This window comes from Chelonia mydas, chromosome 21, assembly GCF_015237465.2.
Source record: "Chelonia mydas isolate rCheMyd1 chromosome 21, rCheMyd1.pri.v2, whole genome shotgun sequence".
NCBI classification, from domain to species: domain Eukaryota; kingdom Metazoa; phylum Chordata; order Testudines; family Cheloniidae; genus Chelonia; species Chelonia mydas.
In genome coordinates this window covers 5219048-5239182 of record NC_051261.2, presented here as the reverse complement: position 1 = coordinate 5239182, position 20135 = coordinate 5219048, and the positions used below count along the sequence as shown (strand labels likewise).

The following is a 20135-nucleotide window of genomic DNA, read 5'->3' as shown; positions in this document are numbered from 1 at the left end:
ATTAAATTTTTTTTATTAAAGCAAACGTTGCAGAGATCTAATGCACAGGTTAAGAAGAGAGTGTCTGTACATCTGGGTATAATGCTTAAATTATCCAAAAGTACAAAATTTGTACCTTATGACTTTCAAACCATATAGTACATAATCGACAGTATCCCAAATGACGGTTGTTAAATTCAGTGATACGGTTAAGGTATTAGCATCCAGTTATTCAGGTCCATAACTCATAAAAGGTTATACTGAGAGTATCTTATGGAAAGCAAATATAGCAACGAGTTAATATTGTCCCTCGGTAATTGAGAATTTAGGATCGGTTGGCTGTTACAAAATACAATACAATACATCGGGAAGTATTTCAGTTACTTTCCCCACTTTGCTTCTCATTAGCACTTGTCCTCATGCCTGTCATGCAGTTTCCATGCATCACATGAGAAATATGAAAGTTACCTGTCTGAGAGATAATGCCAGACATGTTTCGTGGACTCTTCTATAGATTGCTCCCTTGGTCTTCTTTGCCTTGTACCTCACCACCTTTCATGTCATTCTGTGTGGTAGCAACCCTCTCTCTGAGCCTGTGCTGCGTTAGATCATAAAACCTGTGAGGTGGAGCAATGTCTTGTTTTGCACAGTGTACTTACCCTACGTTACCATGCACGCTCAGGGTGATGTATACATGGTAAATAATATAAAATTGTAATGTACTATAGTTTTGTATCAAGCCCATTCAGTAAACTAGCTTCAAGGCTCTAATGAAAACAAGTGCATCCAAATTGTCCCCAATAAAATCATTTGTGGCTTCTCAAAAACTAGTATTCTGTTACAACAGACTATTGAATTTCTTTCATAGTTAACTTTTCCCCTTCCTTGTCTGTCTCTCTTGCTAGGCACTTGTGATTCTCCTCCACGGTTGCATTTTGCTGAGCTGCCTGGGGTCGTGAACAATTCCTATCCTGTTGGGACCAGACTGCAATACTCCTGTCGCCCAGGATACATTTTGAGCTCTGGAAAGTCTCCTTTTGTTACATGTCTTGAAAATTCAAAATGGTCAGTAGACCCTGAGTTTTGTGAAGGTGAGTACCTTTGTTGCTTTTCCGTTTCAACTGATGTGCAAGCCATCTTTTATTGGGGAAGTGGTTCACAGTTCAACACTGGTATCCATAAACACTTTCTAAATACAGTTTGGACAGTTCTTTCTTATATTAGTGGTTGACTTCAGGAAAAAAAATATCAGAATGCTTCCATATCTTTGTAGGGTTCTTTAAGAGCAGCTAAAATATAAAATTCCAGTAACTTCAGCCTTCTGTGCTGAATACTCTCAAATAGGTTTCAGAGGAGGAATAGGTTTACCACATTTCTTCCTGGTTTTTAGGCCATGTGCTGAATATCTGCCTTTCTAGAACATCATCAACATCTTGTGTAGTAGTAGATATAAACTTAAGAATAGCGTAGTTCTTCTCTCCCAGAAACCCCACTGTCCATATAATGTGCATGTGACTGACTGGGAGGCATTCAGTGCACACCAGTGAAGTTACTGGAATTTGATACTCTACCTATGCGGGTCAGCTTTAAATGGAGGTATAAAATAAAGGACGTCTAAGCTTTCATCTTTTTAGTTTCCCTAATGATCTTGGTTCTTACCATGTCACCTCTTTTAACTTTGTTCAAGTGGGTGCCACAGAACACTGGACAACTACAACTTGGTGCGGTTAAATTCATCGTGTTGATAGTATTTCCTGTTGATAGTATAGGGAACATCACAAATACTGCAATAAAGTGAAACACTTTGGTGTGCGAAGTGTCTGTCTTTTTGGAAAAATTGTAGTTGCTCTATCCCTGATAACAAATGATAGAGTTCAGCCCTACGGAATTCACTGTACTGAAAGTAAACCCGCTATTGAATAACGTGTGTTACAAACTTGGTCAAAATACTAATTCATAACAAAGCTTAGAGAATACATCTCTTGGCTTCATTGCTAAGAGTACAATAAGATTTTTGCAAGTGTCCTCCTCTCAAGACTATAGATGCTGTATTCCATGCAGAAGTCCCTAGTAAATGCAGTACTACAGTAACTAGTAAGGATATGTACAGTTGGATGCTGATGAACCTTAACTCTGTCGTCTTGTGCATATGTTTTAAATGATGATTTAATTTGTCGTAATTTGTGGAATACTGATGGGGATTTCTTGACTAGCCTTAGACTCACCTTCTCTGGGTTGAGAAAATACTTTATATATAGGCCCTGATTCAGCAAAGCACTTAGTGCGTTCTTCAGTCTCAGTGATGTCAGCGGAACTTGTTTTGCTGAATCGATCAGGCCTTAGTAAATAGGTCCCAATTTTTACGTGCCTTGTCTGAATTCAGAGATTTTTTTTTCCCCAGTACAATAATAAAAAGTGCTGACTTTATCTTTGCTTGGATACAGTATATCTACATTGAACTCCCTATAGATATGGTGACTTTTTGATACAGTTCATTCTTCGTGGGAATAAGTGTATTGCGGGAGAAAGCATCACAAATAACTCTTGTATGGGCAAAGAAAAGGTCTTCCACTGAGCTTGACTGAGGAACCTGCAATTTTTAGCTGTCTAAAATCAGGATTCACGTATCAAGAAAATTAATAACAAATATTTACAAAACGCAAAACAAGCCTGTGGAACGTTCTGCCACAAAATGGAGGCAAAGAACAGGGTAGGGTTCAAAAAAGGATGAGACACTTAGAACCAGATCTGGCAAACATGTTGCTTAATGTTGCTCATGTGACTAGTCCGCTGCTTCATAGAGTTTAATGCTAGAAGTAATTGTGCCTAGATGTATAATTTTGCACTATACGGTACTAGAATGAATTTTGTTTGAACGGACCCAGAGGATCCAGATTGCTTTGCAGGACTGCCCTGTCTTGCTTTATCACTCCCCCAAACTTTGTGTCAGCTACAAGTTTTGTGAGGAGTGATCTTTGTTTACTTCCAGTCAACTGATTAAAATATTGAATAGCAGCAGGTCTAGGACCGATCCCTGCAGAATCCTACTGGAAACAGGTTTGTTTGATAATGATTCCCACTGATGACTGCTCCTGGAGATGTCAGTTAGCCAGTTCTTGTCTGCGGTGGTGTTGCAGCCGTGTCAATCCCAAGATATTAGCGAGACAAAGTGGGTGAGATAATATCATTTATTGGACCAGCTTCTGTTGGTGAGAGAGACGAGCTTTCGAGCTTACACACCATTCTTCTTGGTCTCGGAAATGTATTCCAAACCTGAAGACTAGCTCTGTGTAGGGTCGAAAGTTTCTCATCCTACAGAAGCTGGTTCAATAAAAGATATTCCCTCACCCTCTTAGCCAATTCTTAGTCCGTTTAAGTTGTGCTCTATTGATACTGAAGTGTTAATTCTTTATTTAGAACCTTGTGTGGTACTAAGTCAAACAGCTTACAAAAGTCTAGGCATATTACATCAGTTACGTTTATCAAACATCTTTGTAACGTCAAAGAATGACAGAGGTTTATCAGAGAAACCTGATTTTCCATAAAACCATATTGGTTGGTATTAATTATATTCCTGTTCTTAATTCCTTATGAATTGGGAAAACTTTCCCTACACTGCGCAAGTGGTCAGAACAGATTTGCCCTTGGAATTGATGAATCCCACAATACCTTTAAATTATCATGCCTGTGAGTGAGATCGTGTTAACTAGTCTATAGTTACCGAGGTCATTCTGGTTGCCCTTTTTGAATACTGGCACAAGATCAGCGCTCTTCCATTCTTCTTGAATTTCCAGTTACTCTAACTTCTTATACATCTTAATCAGTGGGTTAGAGATCTCCTTGGCCAACTTTTCAGGACACTTGGGTGCAAGTTATCCCAAGATTTTGATTTAACAGTGTTTATCCCTAGCAGATGTAGTTTAACTTCCTCCTTAATTACTAATAGACATGGAAGTACTTCATGAGACTCTTGTGATGAGACTAGGTTGTCGTGCTTCTTTCCAAATACAAAAGGGAAATAATTCCTGAACGCTCCTGCCTTTCGTGTATCATAATTGTTTTACCCATCTGCATTTAGTAACAGGTTTGTGCCTTTACTATGCGTGGTATACTCAATGTACCATCCAGACTAATGAGAATCTGTCACCCCTGCCCTCTAACCTGAATATTTGCACTTACACTAAATGTGCAAGGGGATCTTAATTCTCTTGTTTCAGGATATAGGGTAACCACTGTCTGTGTGGGATTAGGAAGCATCATCCCGCTTCCACTTCTCCTCACTTCCCATGGGCATGTTACAAAATTATCCACAAGGTGGGTTGTAAGCTTTCCTCTGTAGCCTTTGGTGCTGACCGCTGTCATACAGAACAGGTACTGGACGTCAAGACCATTGGCTTTGATCTCCCTTGGTATTTGCTATGTTAGGGGTTGCTAGTTAGCATATCCCCTTTTCCCGTTAAGGTCAAAAGAAGTAATACTAATGTTCGTCTCGTTTTCTTCTAGGAAGACCATGTCAACCACTAGAACTCGAAAACGGCAGGGTTGATTTAACGGATCTCCGGTTTGGTGCGACAGCAAACTTCTCCTGTAATGAAGGGTGAGTGGCAAATTGCTTCTTTGGACAAATTAACAGAACCTAGCCTGGTGTAAAATTGCTGGTGAAGTCTGGCAAAATGAGACAAGAAAGGCTGCTTAACTTGAAGAACAAAAGTGAGTGGTGTGCTATAAATGTGTAGCCATGGGCTGGGCCCTTGTTAAGAATTACACCTGCGGTTTTCAAAGGAGTTGAAGGAAGATAGTCACCCAGCTATGGTTGTCATGCCGTGGGAGATGGGCATCTAACTCGCTCAGGTGCTTTTGACGATCCCAGCGTAGAGCCCTTAGGAGATCATTCAGTTGGGGTTGGGTTATGAGCTTGAGTGTCCCACCTCAGGCACTCACTGACGGGTGCCATCTCTCCCTTGTTACAGGGGTTTCTGTTTGGGTGCTGGGAGCTAGCGGCAGAATATTGCCCATAAAATGCCGCATCCGGTAGAAGCAGACCTCTTCCTGCTCTACAATAGCTAATATTTGTCTGTCCCTCCCTTATAGATGTCTGTATTCCCCAGGATAGCATCACGTGCAGTTGTTGCTTTTGTCCGTATGGGTTATGTTGCCAGGCCTTGGGGAATCAAAAATAGCTTGTGACTTCCTTGCACTGCGCAGGTGTGTTTTGGATTTTTGAGGTCTCAAAGTTTAAGGCCAGAAGGGACCACCAGATCCTCCAGTCTGACCTCCTGTATATCACAGGCCACTAACACTTCCCAGAGACCCACATACTAAATTCAACCAAAATGTAGTCTAAAATACTACAGCCCAGAGGAGCTTAGACCATTATGTGCCATGGTCAGAGAACAGGAGGGCCTGAGGTGCACAAATTCCTCGGGCCCCTGTCATGGCAGGGAAATGTTGAAGTGAGATATATATTGAGATAATCCTGGCAAGTGACCTGCACTCACATGCTACAGAGGAAGGCAAGAAAACCCCCAATGTCACTGCCAATGTGACCCGGGGGAAAATTTCCTAACAACCCCACATACTAGAGCCTGAGCATGTAAGCAAGAACCAGCAAGTCAAGCACTGAGGTGAGAGCGGTTGATGCCACTCAGAGTCCTGGCCTTCCCCATCCAGTGTCCCATTTTCAGCCATGGCTATCCCTGATGGTTCAAAGGAAGGAGATAAAAGAAACCAACTCAGAATACATTGGGTGGGGGAATCCTGTCCTGACTGCTTCAGGTGCCTGGCTGAAATCCTGACGCGTGAGCCTTAGAAATGTAACACACACACTGGAAACAAACCCCGGTGTTGCGGAGCCCCACCATCGCAAGCAACCCCATCATATAATTGCACGCATAAACTTGTTTGACTTTCTCTCAAACTAAGTTAGTTGCCCCCATAACTACTATTGGGTGACTCTTCCTGAGCCTCACCTTTCTGATGGTTCGAAACCTTTTAATTTCCAGCTTGAAGTTGTTCACGGCCAGTTTTTACGTTTTGTTCTTGTGGCAGCATTGTACTTAGTTTAAATAGCTCTTTACCCTGCGTGCTAATTGAATGGATTGTATTGCTTGGGCACACAAACGAGAGGAATGCAGGTGTTGTGTAGAGTTTTGTTTTTCTGTATCAGAACTTTCGGTGGCTTGTCCAAGCAGCAGAAATTGGACTCCCAAGGGATATTTGGGGTGGTGGGAGATGTCCAGGCCCAGTCTCAGTTAGATGTATCTGGGCGTGGGGAGGTAACTCCCTGGGGCAAGGCAGGCTCTCTGGCTGCACAGAAGTGGGAGTTGAATCCCTTGGCTTACCCTGTAGATTGGTCAATATCCTGCCTTCAGGATGAAGTAGGTTTGATCCACAGAAATGTCTGAGCTCTTGTTGAAGGACTTGATGACTTTCTGTGCAGTAGCCTATAGGGCCCTCAGGCTTTGGAATTATGCAGTCCTATGAGGTCTGTGGGTTTAAAGACCACTGGTTAGATCTTGGACAGTTAAGATGCTTGATTTTTGAATATGGAACAGGGAGATGTCTTGTCTCCCATTACTGCTCTCGGCAGGTTGTCTTTGGGTGTAATTCTGTTTTACACACTAGCAGCTGCTTGGGCCCATCTGCGCACGCGCGCTCTCTCTCTCACTGTTCCCTGCCTTCACAGGAGATTGATTTCTTCAAGTTCTTTCACTTCAATTTAATCGAATGCTTAGTGTGTTCTGCAGTGAAGACCAAGTGTAAGCTTTGTCAGTATGTTGCAACTTTGTGTGCTGGGTTTAGCTAGACCTTCAGCTCAATGGACTCGGAAATGCAGTGCTTTTAGCTAAGTCCTCAAGGGTTAACACGTTGTTAATGTAGCCTCACACTCTAGAGAGACACGTGCGTACATTGTCCCCTTAAGTACGCTGAGCCCACTTTAAGTACATTGCCTTTTTAAATAGATCAGCAAGTTGAGACAGCAGTTGCTGGCAGCAAGCTCCCTCTGTCCTGAGCCCTGTCGTGTTCTCCCCCACCTGTCTGAGGAGAAGGGGTACAGCGGGAGGGGGACACCCTGACATTACCACCCTTCTTCCCTCTCCACCCCCGCAGAGTAAGCAGGAGGCTCCCGGGAGCATCGCCAAGGCAGAGGACAGGAGCAGCACAGGGCAGTGGGGGGAGGGACAGCTGAACTGCCCGACAATTGATATAGCCTGCTGGGCGGCTGCCACACAGGGAATTTCGGGGAGCTAATGGGGCCGGGGGGCTGCCGGTCCACCCTGCTTCGAAGCCCCCACCAGCTAGCTCCAATGGGCTGCTCTTTCTGCAAGCAGTGCACAAAGCAGGCGGCTGGCAAACAGCGTTCTAAGGGAGCATTGCGCAACTTTAAACAAGCATGTTCCCTAATTGATCAGCAGCGAAACAATGTTAGCTGGGACGATGTTAAGTGAGGCGTTACTGTAGCTGTACCGACGTAGATGTGTACTGTAGACCTGGCCTTTGTGTTCCTTGGTCCTGTGGTGTTAGATGTATCCCTTTTTCAATGGTTTGTCTCCACCTACTGGCGGAAAGAAACCATGTTCCATCTTTCTGGACGGGTAACTAAGTTCTTTGCTTCCATGAGTAACAAACTTGAACCTTTTTTCTTTAGGTACAGATTAATTGGAGCGACTTCTGCCCAGTGTGTGCTTGTGGGAAATGGAGTTGATTGGGATAAGGAGGTTCCACTTTGCCAAGGTAAAGCAATTTAATGGTTTTAAGAACAGTTCGCATCTGGAGATGATGCAGCACAGCTGGTGCTTCAGAGGAGTCTCTGTTCTTCCTTTGGCATTTAATCCAAATGACAGTTTTGTTGTGGGGAGGAATGAAATCATACTGTGGTTCACCATGGTGTTTGGATGATTCCTAGAGAATCTTTTTTTTTTTTTTTTTTGTTTTGTTACCTTTTAGATTATTTACCTGGCACTGTTTAATATGCACAATCCAACAGGCCGCATGGCTCCTCTTCACTATTGTATCTGTGTAATCTTCCTGTTCACTATGTAAAAGGCATGATAATGACTTCAAGAAGTTTTGAGGCTTCCCAAATGAGACTATCCACTTAAAATCTGAGGCTCTTTTGGAGCGAATCACAATTAATTTGCCTCTACCTTAATTTGATCTCTTGAATGCTTTCAGGGCTTGGTCTATCCATCATGCTGCTGATGTCCGGTCTAGAATCAGCTGCTGCTAAAAGAATTGTTCTAGCTTAGTTTTCTGCTGGTGGAACAATACTGTTTTGAGAGATGCCAGGCAAGAGGTTCTGGCTTCTTGAGGCTAATGTTGGGAAGGGGCGCGCTCTGCTAAGGTCCTCTTCCAGAGCTGGTGTTTTATGGACCATCCTCCTTGAGCAATGGACGTACTGGGTTGGGTCAAGCCTAAAAGTAGAAAAACTTTCAGAATCTGAAAGGAGTATTGCTTCAAATGTTAAAATGTTAAGTACGTTTCCAAATGCCTCAATGCGCCAAGGACTCTGACAATCAGTGCGTTTGTCTGGACCTGGTAACCCTTAGCTCTCAAGGGTTTCGGCCAGAGGGGCGTATTTCTCTACCTTTCAAGCTCGGGCATTGTAGAAGGCCGGGATCCCGTTCTTGAAAGCCATTGTGATGTCCATCATGATCATCTTCTTCCAGTCCTTGTTGGTGATGACAACGTCTGGTTGCAGTTGGCTGTTGGTTCCGGGGATGGCGGAGTTTACGGCAACCTTCCCCACTGGTGGCGGGATGGCTCTGGCCAGGCGACCTTGGGTTGCATTGTGTTGCACCTGCCTAGCTCTCGAATGGGGCTTGCAGCTACACAGGACGTGGGGTAGAGTCTCGTTGGCGTAACCGCACTTCCCGCATCGCTTGTCCCTAATCCCATGGTGTGGACGCCTCCGTTCAGTGGGACGCAGTTGAGCTGGGCCCTGTGGCTGCACTTCCAGTTGGCAAATCGGGTGAAGCTGTTGCCAGGGAGGAAGTGGTTGCTGGGTCCCACTTGCACGTCACCTCGAATGCCTTGCCCTGGTCCGGCTTCCGTTTCAGGTTTTCCACGTATCGGCAGCAGATGGCATCCTTCAGGGTCCTCTCCGGCATGGTTCTAGCTCTCGGAGTGATGATAGTGTGATCTGTATTCTTCAGCTGCGGCACCAGGACTCCCGGCTCCTGGCTTTCCTCGCATCACATCCAGTGGCGGCCGATACGTTTCTCCGGTCGTCGCGTAGCGTTGCGGGCATGAGTCCAGAGTGAAGCCAAAGTCAAGAGGAAGACTCCTAGACTTTAAGGTCAGAAGGGACCATTATGATCGTCTAGTCTGACCTCCTGCACAAAGCAGGCCACAGAATCTTATCCACCCATTGCTGTAACAAACCCCTAACCTATGTCTGAGCTATTGAAGTCCTCAACTCATGGTTTAAAGACTTCAAAGTGCAGAGAATCCTCCAGCAAGTGACCCATGCCCCACATGGCAGGGGAAGGCGAAAAACCCCCAGAGCCTCTGCCAATCTGCCCTGGAGGAAAATTCCTTCCTGACCCCAAATATGGTGATCAGCTAAACCCTGAGCATGTGGCAAGACTCACCAGCCAGACACCCAGGAAGGACTTCTCTGTAGTAACTCAGATCCCACCGTATCTTAGAGGAGGAACCTGCAAGAGACTCTGCCGAGGAGCCAGAGGGGGAAAATAACCTGGGCATCTACAAGACTCTCATCCCTGGCTCAACAGTCTTGAGAGGATCAACTGGGTCCAACAGGAAGAGGGAGCGGAGTACAGGCCTGAGACTGGTCTGGGAAGGAGCAGTTAAAAAGCTTGGTTAGAGAAGTTAGGGTGGAATGAAGAGGACAAACCAGGCTGGAGGGGCTGAAGGATGGTGTTGGAGTGAAGAAACATGAGGCAAGGGTGTGTTGGGAGAACTTACAAACGAAGAGAGGTAAGGGAACAGTTTGGAGGGATAGGTGGGATGAGACGATAGCTTTTGAGAATTGGGGAGACCGTGTACCAAGCGAGGGAATAGATGCTTACAAGCTCGTAGGGGGTGTGGCACTCCAGGCATGTTGACTTGGCCGAAGATGGATCATCTTGAAAACTGTACTATAATACTAATTATTTTGTGTAGGAGTAGATGGCTTCTGGTTCAAAGCATTAGTTGTTGGCATGGCTGTACGAGTAATGTACCTAATGCATGTGGACACTTGTCACTGTGCAAACTCAACAGAAATCCTAAGGAAAATGAAATGGGTAAAATAGGTTGTCTGTGTTTCCTGGTTGAATAGTGTGCTAGCAGGTACTGCTTGATCCTTCGATGGGGGAGAGAGAAAAGGAGCAGTCTTGGGACTGGGTCTTTTTAGCATGTTTTGTTGGAAACTAACTTTGTAAAATCTCAAAGGCGACAAGACAACTAGAGAGCGGTCTTTCCGTGCGTGGCGTGGCTTTGTTCAGCATATTCAGATAAGTGGGTTGCTCCTGTATCTTCTTGTAAATCTTTTGTTTGTTTGTTTGTTTGCAGAACCTACTCTGAACACAACCCCAAATGGCCCTAAAGAAAGCCCAGGTAAACCTGATGACGATAAAGGGAGCGAAAAAACCAGTGTGCTCAGATACCTACAATCCTCAGGGTGGATGGTGGAGGCGTTGGTTTACACATTGAACTGGAGCATTCTGCACACTTACTTCAATTTGCGCTTCATAATGTATAACAAAGTACAGTTGTCCTCACCTGAATGCCCCTTTTGCCCAGGTGTGAATTACAAGACTGAGGCTGGAATTAAATTTCTATACCTAGGTAGTAGTCTTGTCTCCCACCCAGAACTACCTCTTCCTTAATTCCTTTTTCCCCCACTCGTCTGTATGATAATACCCACCTGCTGATGGCCACTCTCTCAATATATCGCTATAAAATGCCAGCTGTATGAAACTGTCAATCTGAATTCTGCACAATAATGGCACAGGCAACTACAGGCTTAACTGGTAGTCAAGTGTCAATGATGAGAATTCAAAAATTCTCAATGATGAATACAGATCCGATGAGATGTCTCCTCAGTTCACTTTTTGTTCTGTAAGTAACGGTTAGGCTTGAGTTGACTGATCCTCTGGTAATGACAGCAGGAGTATCAAAATAAAAATACCACTCTTCTCCTGTTTCTGCTCTGCTCCCAAATAAGTACAGGTTGGCAGAGAACCTGATGTCACCAATCCTGTGGTTACGTGTAGAGGCCTGTTTTGTGGTAGCTGATCCAAACACCGCACCTCTAGTGACTTTTGCTATAGGTAAAAATTTCGCTGACCAGTGCAGAATTTGTGTGCAGTGTTTTGTTGTAGCCATGTCGGTGCCAGGATATTAGAGAGACAAGGTGGGTGAGGTTATACCTTTCATTGGACCAACTTCTGTTGGTGAGGAGAGACAAGCTTTAAAGTTTCCCCAGAGCTGTTCTTTAGGTCAGTGCAGAATTTGGCAGCTGAGATCCTGAAAATGTCTGGAGGGGCTGGCCCTCTGGTCTCAGAAGGATGCATAAGAATTCTGCAAATGAGAGCATTCATTTCATAATAGAGGAAATCTTTATAGAGGTTTTGCCCTGTCAATTCTCAGGTCTGTCTTCATGTCTCTATTACAATGTACAAGTAATAGGCAGCTTTTCCAGGTATCCTTTCTTCTTTGAATATTGGATTATCTATGGGTCAGATCCTGGTTTCCAATATGTCTTATAAATTCTGTCATTTGCATGATGGTACTAATTTGAGTCTATTTGTTTAATTTAGCGTGTGGTTTAAGGTACTAAATGTTGCACCAATATGAACCAATGGATTCCTATAGGTTTCAGAGTAACAGCCGTGTAAGTCTGTATTCGCAAAAAGAAAAGGAGTACTTGTGGCACCTTAGAGACTAACCAATTTATTTGAGCATGAGCTTTCGTGAGCTACAGCTCACTTCATTTGGATTCCTATAGTTATCTGGCATTCATGTAACGTGTCATTTCAGCTCACCTTGCATTTTTTTTCTTTCTAGGGCCGAACACTGGTACCATGATTGCTATTGGTAAGTAATTTAAAATTTAAAAAATAATTCAGTGCATAGACTTTACATGGTAAGATACGGTAATAGCATAAAGTATTTATGTTCCCCTTCATTTCAAACAATTTTTTCCCCGCTGCTTCACTACGTGAGGCATCTACTCCGGGTGAGAGAGTTTTTCTGTTACTGTATTATGTTCTGTCGAGTGGGGCCATGTAAAAGCTCATGAGGCAGATGCTTGACTTATTAATGTTCTTTTAACGTAGGATGTTTAATGTAGGACTTTTGTGTGTAATACTAGGAAGAGTTGCTCTTAAATATCCATCTTACCCTCAGCCCATCTCCTCGGCAGCCTGAGGGTGTAGGGGGGAACGCGGCAGAGGCTCACTGCGTATAGTCACTTTTGCACAACTTAGTAAGTTCAGCAGTTAGATTAAATTTTCAGTATATTACTTTAAAATAGGTTTCTCAGCTTCTACAAATCACTCCCTTTACACAACCAAGGACAATGAAAGCTCCATTTTTAAACTGTAGATCCATGTAAAAAGGAAACATCGGGGCACATTCAGCTTGGCCAGTGGGAGGGAAGGGGCTGTGGATGAATGGTGGTTTGAAACTTAGTGTATGTCTACGCTGCAGCTGTAACTTTAAGCTCAGGTGTAGACATATCTGCATTAGCTCTGAGTCAGCTGGAATGCTAAAAACAGAAGCGTAGCTGCAGTGGCACTTCCTTGGATGGCTGTCTTGCCACTCGTGCCGCCACAGCTGCGCTTCTGTTTTCAGCACGCTAGCACTGAGCTGTGTCTGCCCGAGTTGGAGACTACAGCTCCAGCTCCAGTATGGACACAGCCTGAGTGTGTCTGTCCCAAACCCCCAACCCAAAGTGTCTTCTCTATTTTGATTTTCTTCTCCATTAACAAAATAGGAATACTTGAGTTACCCTCAAACTAGGTGTGCAACCCAGAGCTTTTTCCCATGGACCCCAAGAGATTCAAGCCCAGAATGTCTTCCGAAATGTCTGCAACACTTTCAGGCTTGTAAAATGTGAATATGGCAAACTAAAAACGTAATCCTATTGATCTGCTGTTCCAGTTCTGCTCGCTACAGCGTTCACAGTGAAGATTTTGTCTTGCTGCTAATTAATACTGTGTAAAAGCTTTTAAAAATGGCTTTAAAATGGAAAAACTACCATTTAAAATCAAGTTCCCTTGGGCGCCATTGTTTCTGAAGTGCCTTTGATTTGCACCAAGATCTAGTTTCAATCTAAATTTCTTTTGTGTTTAGCCCTGACTTTGCAAGAGACATCTTAGATGCTGTGAAGCCTGCTTTTTACTGTTTACAATTTTTAGAAATGGAAGTATTGTTTGTTACCTGTGTAGGCAGAGACTCAAATCTTCCCGTCCACATCATACACATTCTTAGCTTACAGGATATTTCAACAAAGCACCTGCCTAATATCTTTTGTAGGGTAAATGAGAATTCTGATGCTGAGGCTTATTTTGTCCTTCATCTGTAAGCAAAGGCCAATGATCATAAGCCTTTAACAACACATGGTGTCCCATGTCGTGTCTAAGCTAATGAGATGTGCAGCATCCTACAACTGTTAACTTAGAACTGTCTCCAGCTACACAGGTAACTGACTTGAGAGATCCTTTCTGCTTGCTATCACTTTTAGCTTTCCTTTTATTTTTGATATCCTTTAATGTTTTTTGAGAGAAGGTTTGTTGACCAGTTGTGCTCATGCACAATATAATTCAAGTCGTGAGCTATTAGACATTATCCCTCTGAAGCAACGCTACGCTTGTTGTGACGTGTTGCATTTTTGTCATGATAGTCAAGCGTGATGCTTGTTGAAGGTAATATTGTGTTAAGAAGCCCAATTAGTAAAATCTTTTGAATAATAATTAGTGTTGGAGGAAAAGATACTCGCATTTAAAATGGGCTATTACTGCCAGAGGAAAAGAAACCCAATATCAAGAAGACTTGCAAGTAACATGTTGCTATGTAGTCTCTCTGACTATGAAAAATAAGGACTTGCTAGGATTTAACTGGGAACAGTTTTGAAAGAGAACTATCCTAAATGAGGTAACTCCTTGTCCTATAAATTTTAACCAGAGTTGTCTATTAAATAGGAAAAGACACGCATATTAGAGAAGAAAATTGTCTATTCTTTTTGTGTTAACTTAATCCCAGAGACCGTTTGCTGTCTGAAAATGTAAAGCCATAGGTTTTTCCAATGATTTAACTTCAGTTTTTAGGAAACAATTTTAAAAGCTTTATACTTGTCTTTAATTAAATTGCATATTGACCAGTCATTTGCCAAACTATTAATAACTCTTTTCAATGTTTTCTAGAAGAGCAATATGCTTAAATAAATCTGAGACTTCATTCAGTAAAGGGGTACTAGCACATACACTAATCATAAATTAATCCTATATACCCCATCATGTGAACCTGAAGCTTGACGGACCTGTTTGCTGCAATCCCCTGGGGATGTTTGATTGGCAGAAATATGAATATTAATATTGATAAGAGGCATGAGTTAAAACTGTGCCTCCTTTCCAAGGGGCACAGCTGGGTATCTTGCATATAGGTTTTTACCTTGTGTGGGATTTCTTTCACAATTGAGTTTTAATAGAAAATTATACATAAAATTTTAGAAAAGATTTTTGGATTTAAACATTCTCTTAGAGTTTGCAACACACTGCAATGCTTCATTGTGCTAGTGCTTAGAAAGTGTAAAAAAATATATATATATATCCCTATGTCAAGGTTCCTCCCCCACTCTGAACTCTAGGGTACAGATGTGGGGACCTGCATGAAAAACCTCCTAAGCTTATCTTTACCAGCTTAGGTCAAAACTTCCCCAAGGTACAAAATATTCCACCCTCTTGTCCTTGGATTGGCCGCTACCACCACCAAACAAATACTGGTTACTGGGGAAGAGCTGTTTGGACACGTCTTTCCCCCCAAAATACTTCCCAAAACCTTGCACCCCACTTCCTGGACAAGGTTTGGTAAAAAGCCTCACCAATTTGCCTAGGTGACTACAGACCCAGACCCTTGGATCTTAAGAACGATGAACAATCCTCCCAACACTTGCACCCCCCCTTTCCAGGGAAATGTTGGATAAAAAGCCTCACCAATTTGCATAGGTGACCACAGACCCAAACCCTTGGATCTGAGAACAGTGAAAAAACATTCAGTTTTCTTACAAAAAGACTTTTAATAGAAATAGAAGTAAATAGAAATAAAAAAAAAAAAGATCCCCCCTGTAAAGTCAGGATGGTAGATACCTTACAGGGTAATTAGATTCAAAACATAGAGAATCCCTCTAGGCAAAAAACCTTAAGTTACAAAAAAGTTACACAGACAGAAATAGTTATTCTATTCAGCACAATTCTTTTCTCAGCCATTTAAAGAAATCATAATCTAACACGTACCTAGCTAGATTACTTACTAAAAGTTCTAAGGCTTCATTCCTGGTCTATCCCCGGCAAAGACAAAATATAGACAGACACACATACCCTTTGTTTCTCTCCCTCCTCCCAGCTTTTGAAAGTATCTTGTCTCCTCATTGGTCATTTTGGTCAGGTGCCAGCGAGGTTACCTTTAGCTTCTTAACCCTTTACAGGTGAGAGGAGATTTCCTCTGGCCAGGAGGGATTTTAAAGGGGTTTACCCTTCCCTTTATATTTATGACACCCTATGTGCATTGAAAGAAATGCAAAAGTAAATAGCATTAACTAGTTTTTTTTAAAAAAATCTTTCTTTTTTTATTGATATGGAAATAACATGTAAGGATTTTTTAAACCGGTTAACCTCACGAATATAGAATTATACAAGGGGGTGTGTGGCTGGGGGGAATCTGTCAAATCATCCTGTCCCTGCAAAGGCAGGATTGTTCTCTACAGTACTTTTCTCTACCATTTTAGTCCATGCTAGTTTTAAAAGTTCCCCCTGCCCCTCCCCCACCCCTCACCCTCCCAAAAAAATCCATTGCCATCAAAAATTTTCCTAATATTCAGCATCGGTTTTCTTTGGAGTTCTAATGATACAAAAAGCCTCCTTTAAGGAAGCAAAAGCAACTTTGATTTTTACTCTTGAATTCTGGAGTCAGATTTTATTGAATTAGTTTCTCTCCTTTCCTGCTGTTGAGCCCATATGATGCAAAACAGCGCTTCAGTGATCTACAGGAATGTGGAAAAAAACCTTGCTTGGGTCCTGAAAGGTGTTTTTATAGAAAATATTTACTTCAGTGTGAAAAGATGGTGTGGTTCTGATGAACCGTTATCTGCAAGAACATAATACAACTATGCAACATATCAAATTGAGACTATAAATTACTTTCTTAGGTTACCTTTGTTCTGTGGCCTGAACAGATATGTTGAATGTCACACTTATGTGAATATCCGCTAAATTCTCCGTTTCTATGGAACCATTTTGTCAAGCACAGCAGTTATGAATGCATTGTGTACCTTATGTCCTTGTGGTGTAACTAGTCATTAACAGCTCTGTCTTAACATATATAAACGTTACTTCAGTATGTTACCATTTTGATGATATAAGAACAAATATTTTCTCCAGAAGAATATTAATGCTACAAAGCCCATCTTGGACTTTCGTTTCTGGTGTAAGGTTGCAATTCTGTCCTTAAATCCGAGACTTCGTTCAGTAGAGGAGTAGCAGCATACAGACTTTACATTTCAACTTTTAGCTGATACAGTTTTGTATGCGGAGCTTTCCAGCAGGCCGGAGATGTTAAACAGATCTCTGCTGAAGAGCTCAGGTGGTGTGGGTGTCTCATAGTGGGTTCACTGTGAAACCGTGGGCCCTGACAGTGTACAAAAGTACTGTTGACTCTTCATTAGTACTCTACGTGGTATTCTTGGGGTGTACAGTTGAATAAGATTCTTGTACAATGTGATTGGTCAGTGGAAGAAACGAATATGTCCTAAAACAGTGTTATGTTATAGATGACCCCCTTGCCTTTCCAGTGCTCTAAACAGTTGAGCGTTACGGGGAGGGAGCATAGATAGTCCAGTTCTCCTGTATTTAGGACATGTAATAACTAGCTTACCACTGTTTGCCAACTTTGATTACAGATTAATCCTCCTCATGAATTTTTTTCTGCCTCTTTTCTGTTTTGGACATGGCCTCTGAGAAGAAACAGCATGAACTGTGCTTTAATTGGAAATGAATTTATAATTGTGTTCATGTAACTCTAAAATTAACTAAACAAATCTTTCAGACAGAATATAAAATGAAAACTCTCATTATCCTAAACATAGGGAGTGAAGTCAAGATATTATGCATTTTTACTTTGGTTACGACTTTCTTTCTTTTGGTTTTTCAGGAAAGATGCGTGTCATTCTTGCCGTGCTGATTACTAACTTGTTCATCAGACAGTGAATGTGGTATTGGAAGAAAATGGAAAAATTGAAGCAATCGTCATGTGATTGTACTAAACTTTTCTCGTGATCCCAGATTCCTCTCATGACAGTTGTATTTGGAGTTGTGGATTTTGGTGTTGCGAGCGAGAGCCTGTTGAGATTTCTATTTGGAGGTTTCTATTTTGAAGTATGTATTATCCCTTTTAAAGTACAGATTTAACGATGTCAAAGATGCTCCTTGAACTGCTGTCGACTTTTGTTTAATTCAAATTTATCCTCCGTTTTAAAATCAAATCTCCAGAATAATCAGTGTTCCTTTTGCTCTCATGTCCAGGAAACTCCAAAAACAACAATAACAAACAGCCCCAAACTACTCTTACCCCAAGTCTTATATTTAGTGTGTCCTCAGTGTAGCATCCCAGGGTGAAGTGCGTGGACGTGTGCAAGACTCAGTGTGGATTCTGAACACCGATCAAGTTTTTTAAGCCCGTATTGAGAGCCAAAATAAATTACCTCTGTTTCCTTATAAACGCTTTCCGATAAGTAAGCAGTAAAATGGTTATACTTGTGGTCAAATTCTTCTGATTCCGTGCCTAAAGGAAATGTCTTTATTTTTCTATTTCAATAGTTGAAAATAAGTTTTTGGTAGCATTTAAAGCAAGCTTGTTACGTTCAGGAAATAATTCTCTGCTGTGAGAAGGTGTTCGTAGCCAAATGCTGTTTTGTCACTGTCACTGAAAACATAAATTATTTGTATTTATACAAGTTGTACAGAATTTTACTTGGCAATCTGCATATTTATTAAATGAAAAAACTGGAATTTCTGTGTTGTACTTAAGTTTTTTTTTCTGAATAAAAGGAATACTGTACAAAGACTATAGCATCCTGACTCTCTCGATAACGATGTAAAAATGTGCTTGACATCTACCCCTCGACTGTGATCTGGACACTAACTGCTTTCAAGAGCAGATGAAACTAATACTTCTTTTTGCACCCTACCCCCCAAAAAAATCCATGACTTCCTAGGGCATGGGTCTTTCTAGCAAGGGGTAGCACTTTGTCAGCCTGGTAACAATGCACTGCCAGGAAACTACAAGATACTATCCAAACTGAATAAGAGCGGGATTGTATTACCCACACACCTCCTGGGTGTGGTGTTCTGTCCCATCTAGTGGCACAGAGACGGCTTAGAGACCTAAAATGAGTCTGCTCTACAGCCTTAGCTAACAGCCAGTCGGTTTGATCCTGCCTGCATTACAATAGGATTAGGATCTATGTGATAGAAACAGATTTCTGATGCTCATTAGAAACTGCAAAGATGTTTAATGAAGCTTTGCCTTTGCTCAGATTACCTGAAGGATGTGTCTGGATTTAGATGTTGTAATTTGCCACTGTTGCTAAGGTCATAGCTACACTGGGGATGTGTCCTGGTTTTCAGTTAGCAGTTCAAATCCCCAGCATAACATCAGGTTTGCCCTATCAAGCCTTGTTTTGCACGAGTGCGGTTTATGTTTTCAAGCCTGGGTAGGTGTAAGCAGTTTATAGCAGTTTTCCTGTCTACACTATGGCTGAGCACTGATGGAGCTATATTGGTGTCAGACCACTAGTGGCTGAAGGCAGGACAAAGGCTCAGGCCATGTCTACACTACCGGCTAAATCGGCACTGGTGCAATGGATGCAGCGGTGTCAATTTTACCGGGTCTGGTGAAGACGCTAAGTCGATGGGAGAATGGTCTCCTGTTGATGTCTGTACTCCACCTCCCTGAGAGGCGGAAGCTGTGTCGACAGGAGAGTTTTGCATCGACACAGCGCGGTGTAGACACCGCTGTAAGTCAACCCAAATTGTGTCGACTTCAGTTGCCTAACTTGGCGTAACTCAGCTTGTCTTACAGCGTTAGTGTAGACCAGCTCCCAGTGTCCACAAGGCCACCAATGGCGGTAGCACTGGGAAGCTTAGAGTACATGGGCCAGTGGGTGCTTCTGGCATTTTAAACACAATTAATGGTCTTTTCAAAAGAGCCCAAGTGAGTTAAGGAGGAAAAGTCCTATTGAAAGTTGTTGTGAGCTGACTTAAGATGAAGGGGGGAGTTGATGTGAGTCACATTAGCTGCCTGTCTCTGTTCCGTAGCATAGTGATTCTGCTCAAAACTTTCCATACACCTGAGGTTATGAAATGGAAATAGTTGAAAAACCACTTAAGGTGGAGTTGAGGTCTCTCAACTGCAGGAAAATAGTAAATGTTTTGTTTTTTTTTTGTTTTTTTTTTCATACAATGTAGAAATGCACCAAATTTGGTAAAGGTTAGTGAGGGACTGGGATGGTGAAGTGAAATACTACTAGTTCAGTCGGGCAGTGAGGTGTGCTTAGACTAAAATTTCTGCAGGCAGTAGGTACTGTGTGGGGCTCATTATCTCTTACCTTGCTGGTCACCCTGTGCTGCAGCCGTGTGTGTGCGTGTGTGAGATCATTTTTAAACACATAAATGTAGTAGTTTTTTCACAACTGGTAAAGCTTTCACTTGCTTTTTAGCATAACAATGTCGCCATCTTTCCATGACTCTGGGTGTATCAGTTGGTTCTCGACATGGCTATCCTCCAGCAGTCCCTCGGTTGCCATGTCCTTGTATTCACTCTTCTTCCATTCCTACCTTTAAAAAACAAAACTATTTAACCATAAATAGTTATAAAACATGTTGTAATTTTTCATCAATTTGTTAGCAAAATGGCCTTACCTCCACCGTCGA

The 20135-nt window shown here is 42.3% G+C and overlaps 1 protein-coding gene across 1 annotated transcript in view; it reads left to right on the top strand.

The window, feature by feature from the left end:
- LOC102941465 (complement receptor type 1) overlaps positions 1-20135 on the top strand; it is a 195833-nt gene that overhangs the window by 107193 nt on the left and 68505 nt on the right. The window contains exons 35-40 of the mRNA XM_043533800.1: positions 885-1070; positions 4483-4576; positions 7628-7713; positions 10498-10542; positions 11995-12024; positions 12926-12945. Coding sequence (XP_043389735.1) covers positions 885-1070; positions 4483-4576; positions 7628-7713; positions 10498-10542; positions 11995-12024; positions 12926-12945 — 461 coding nt within the window. The remainder of the gene's footprint in view (positions 1-884; positions 1071-4482; positions 4577-7627; positions 7714-10497; positions 10543-11994; positions 12025-12925; positions 12946-20135) is intronic.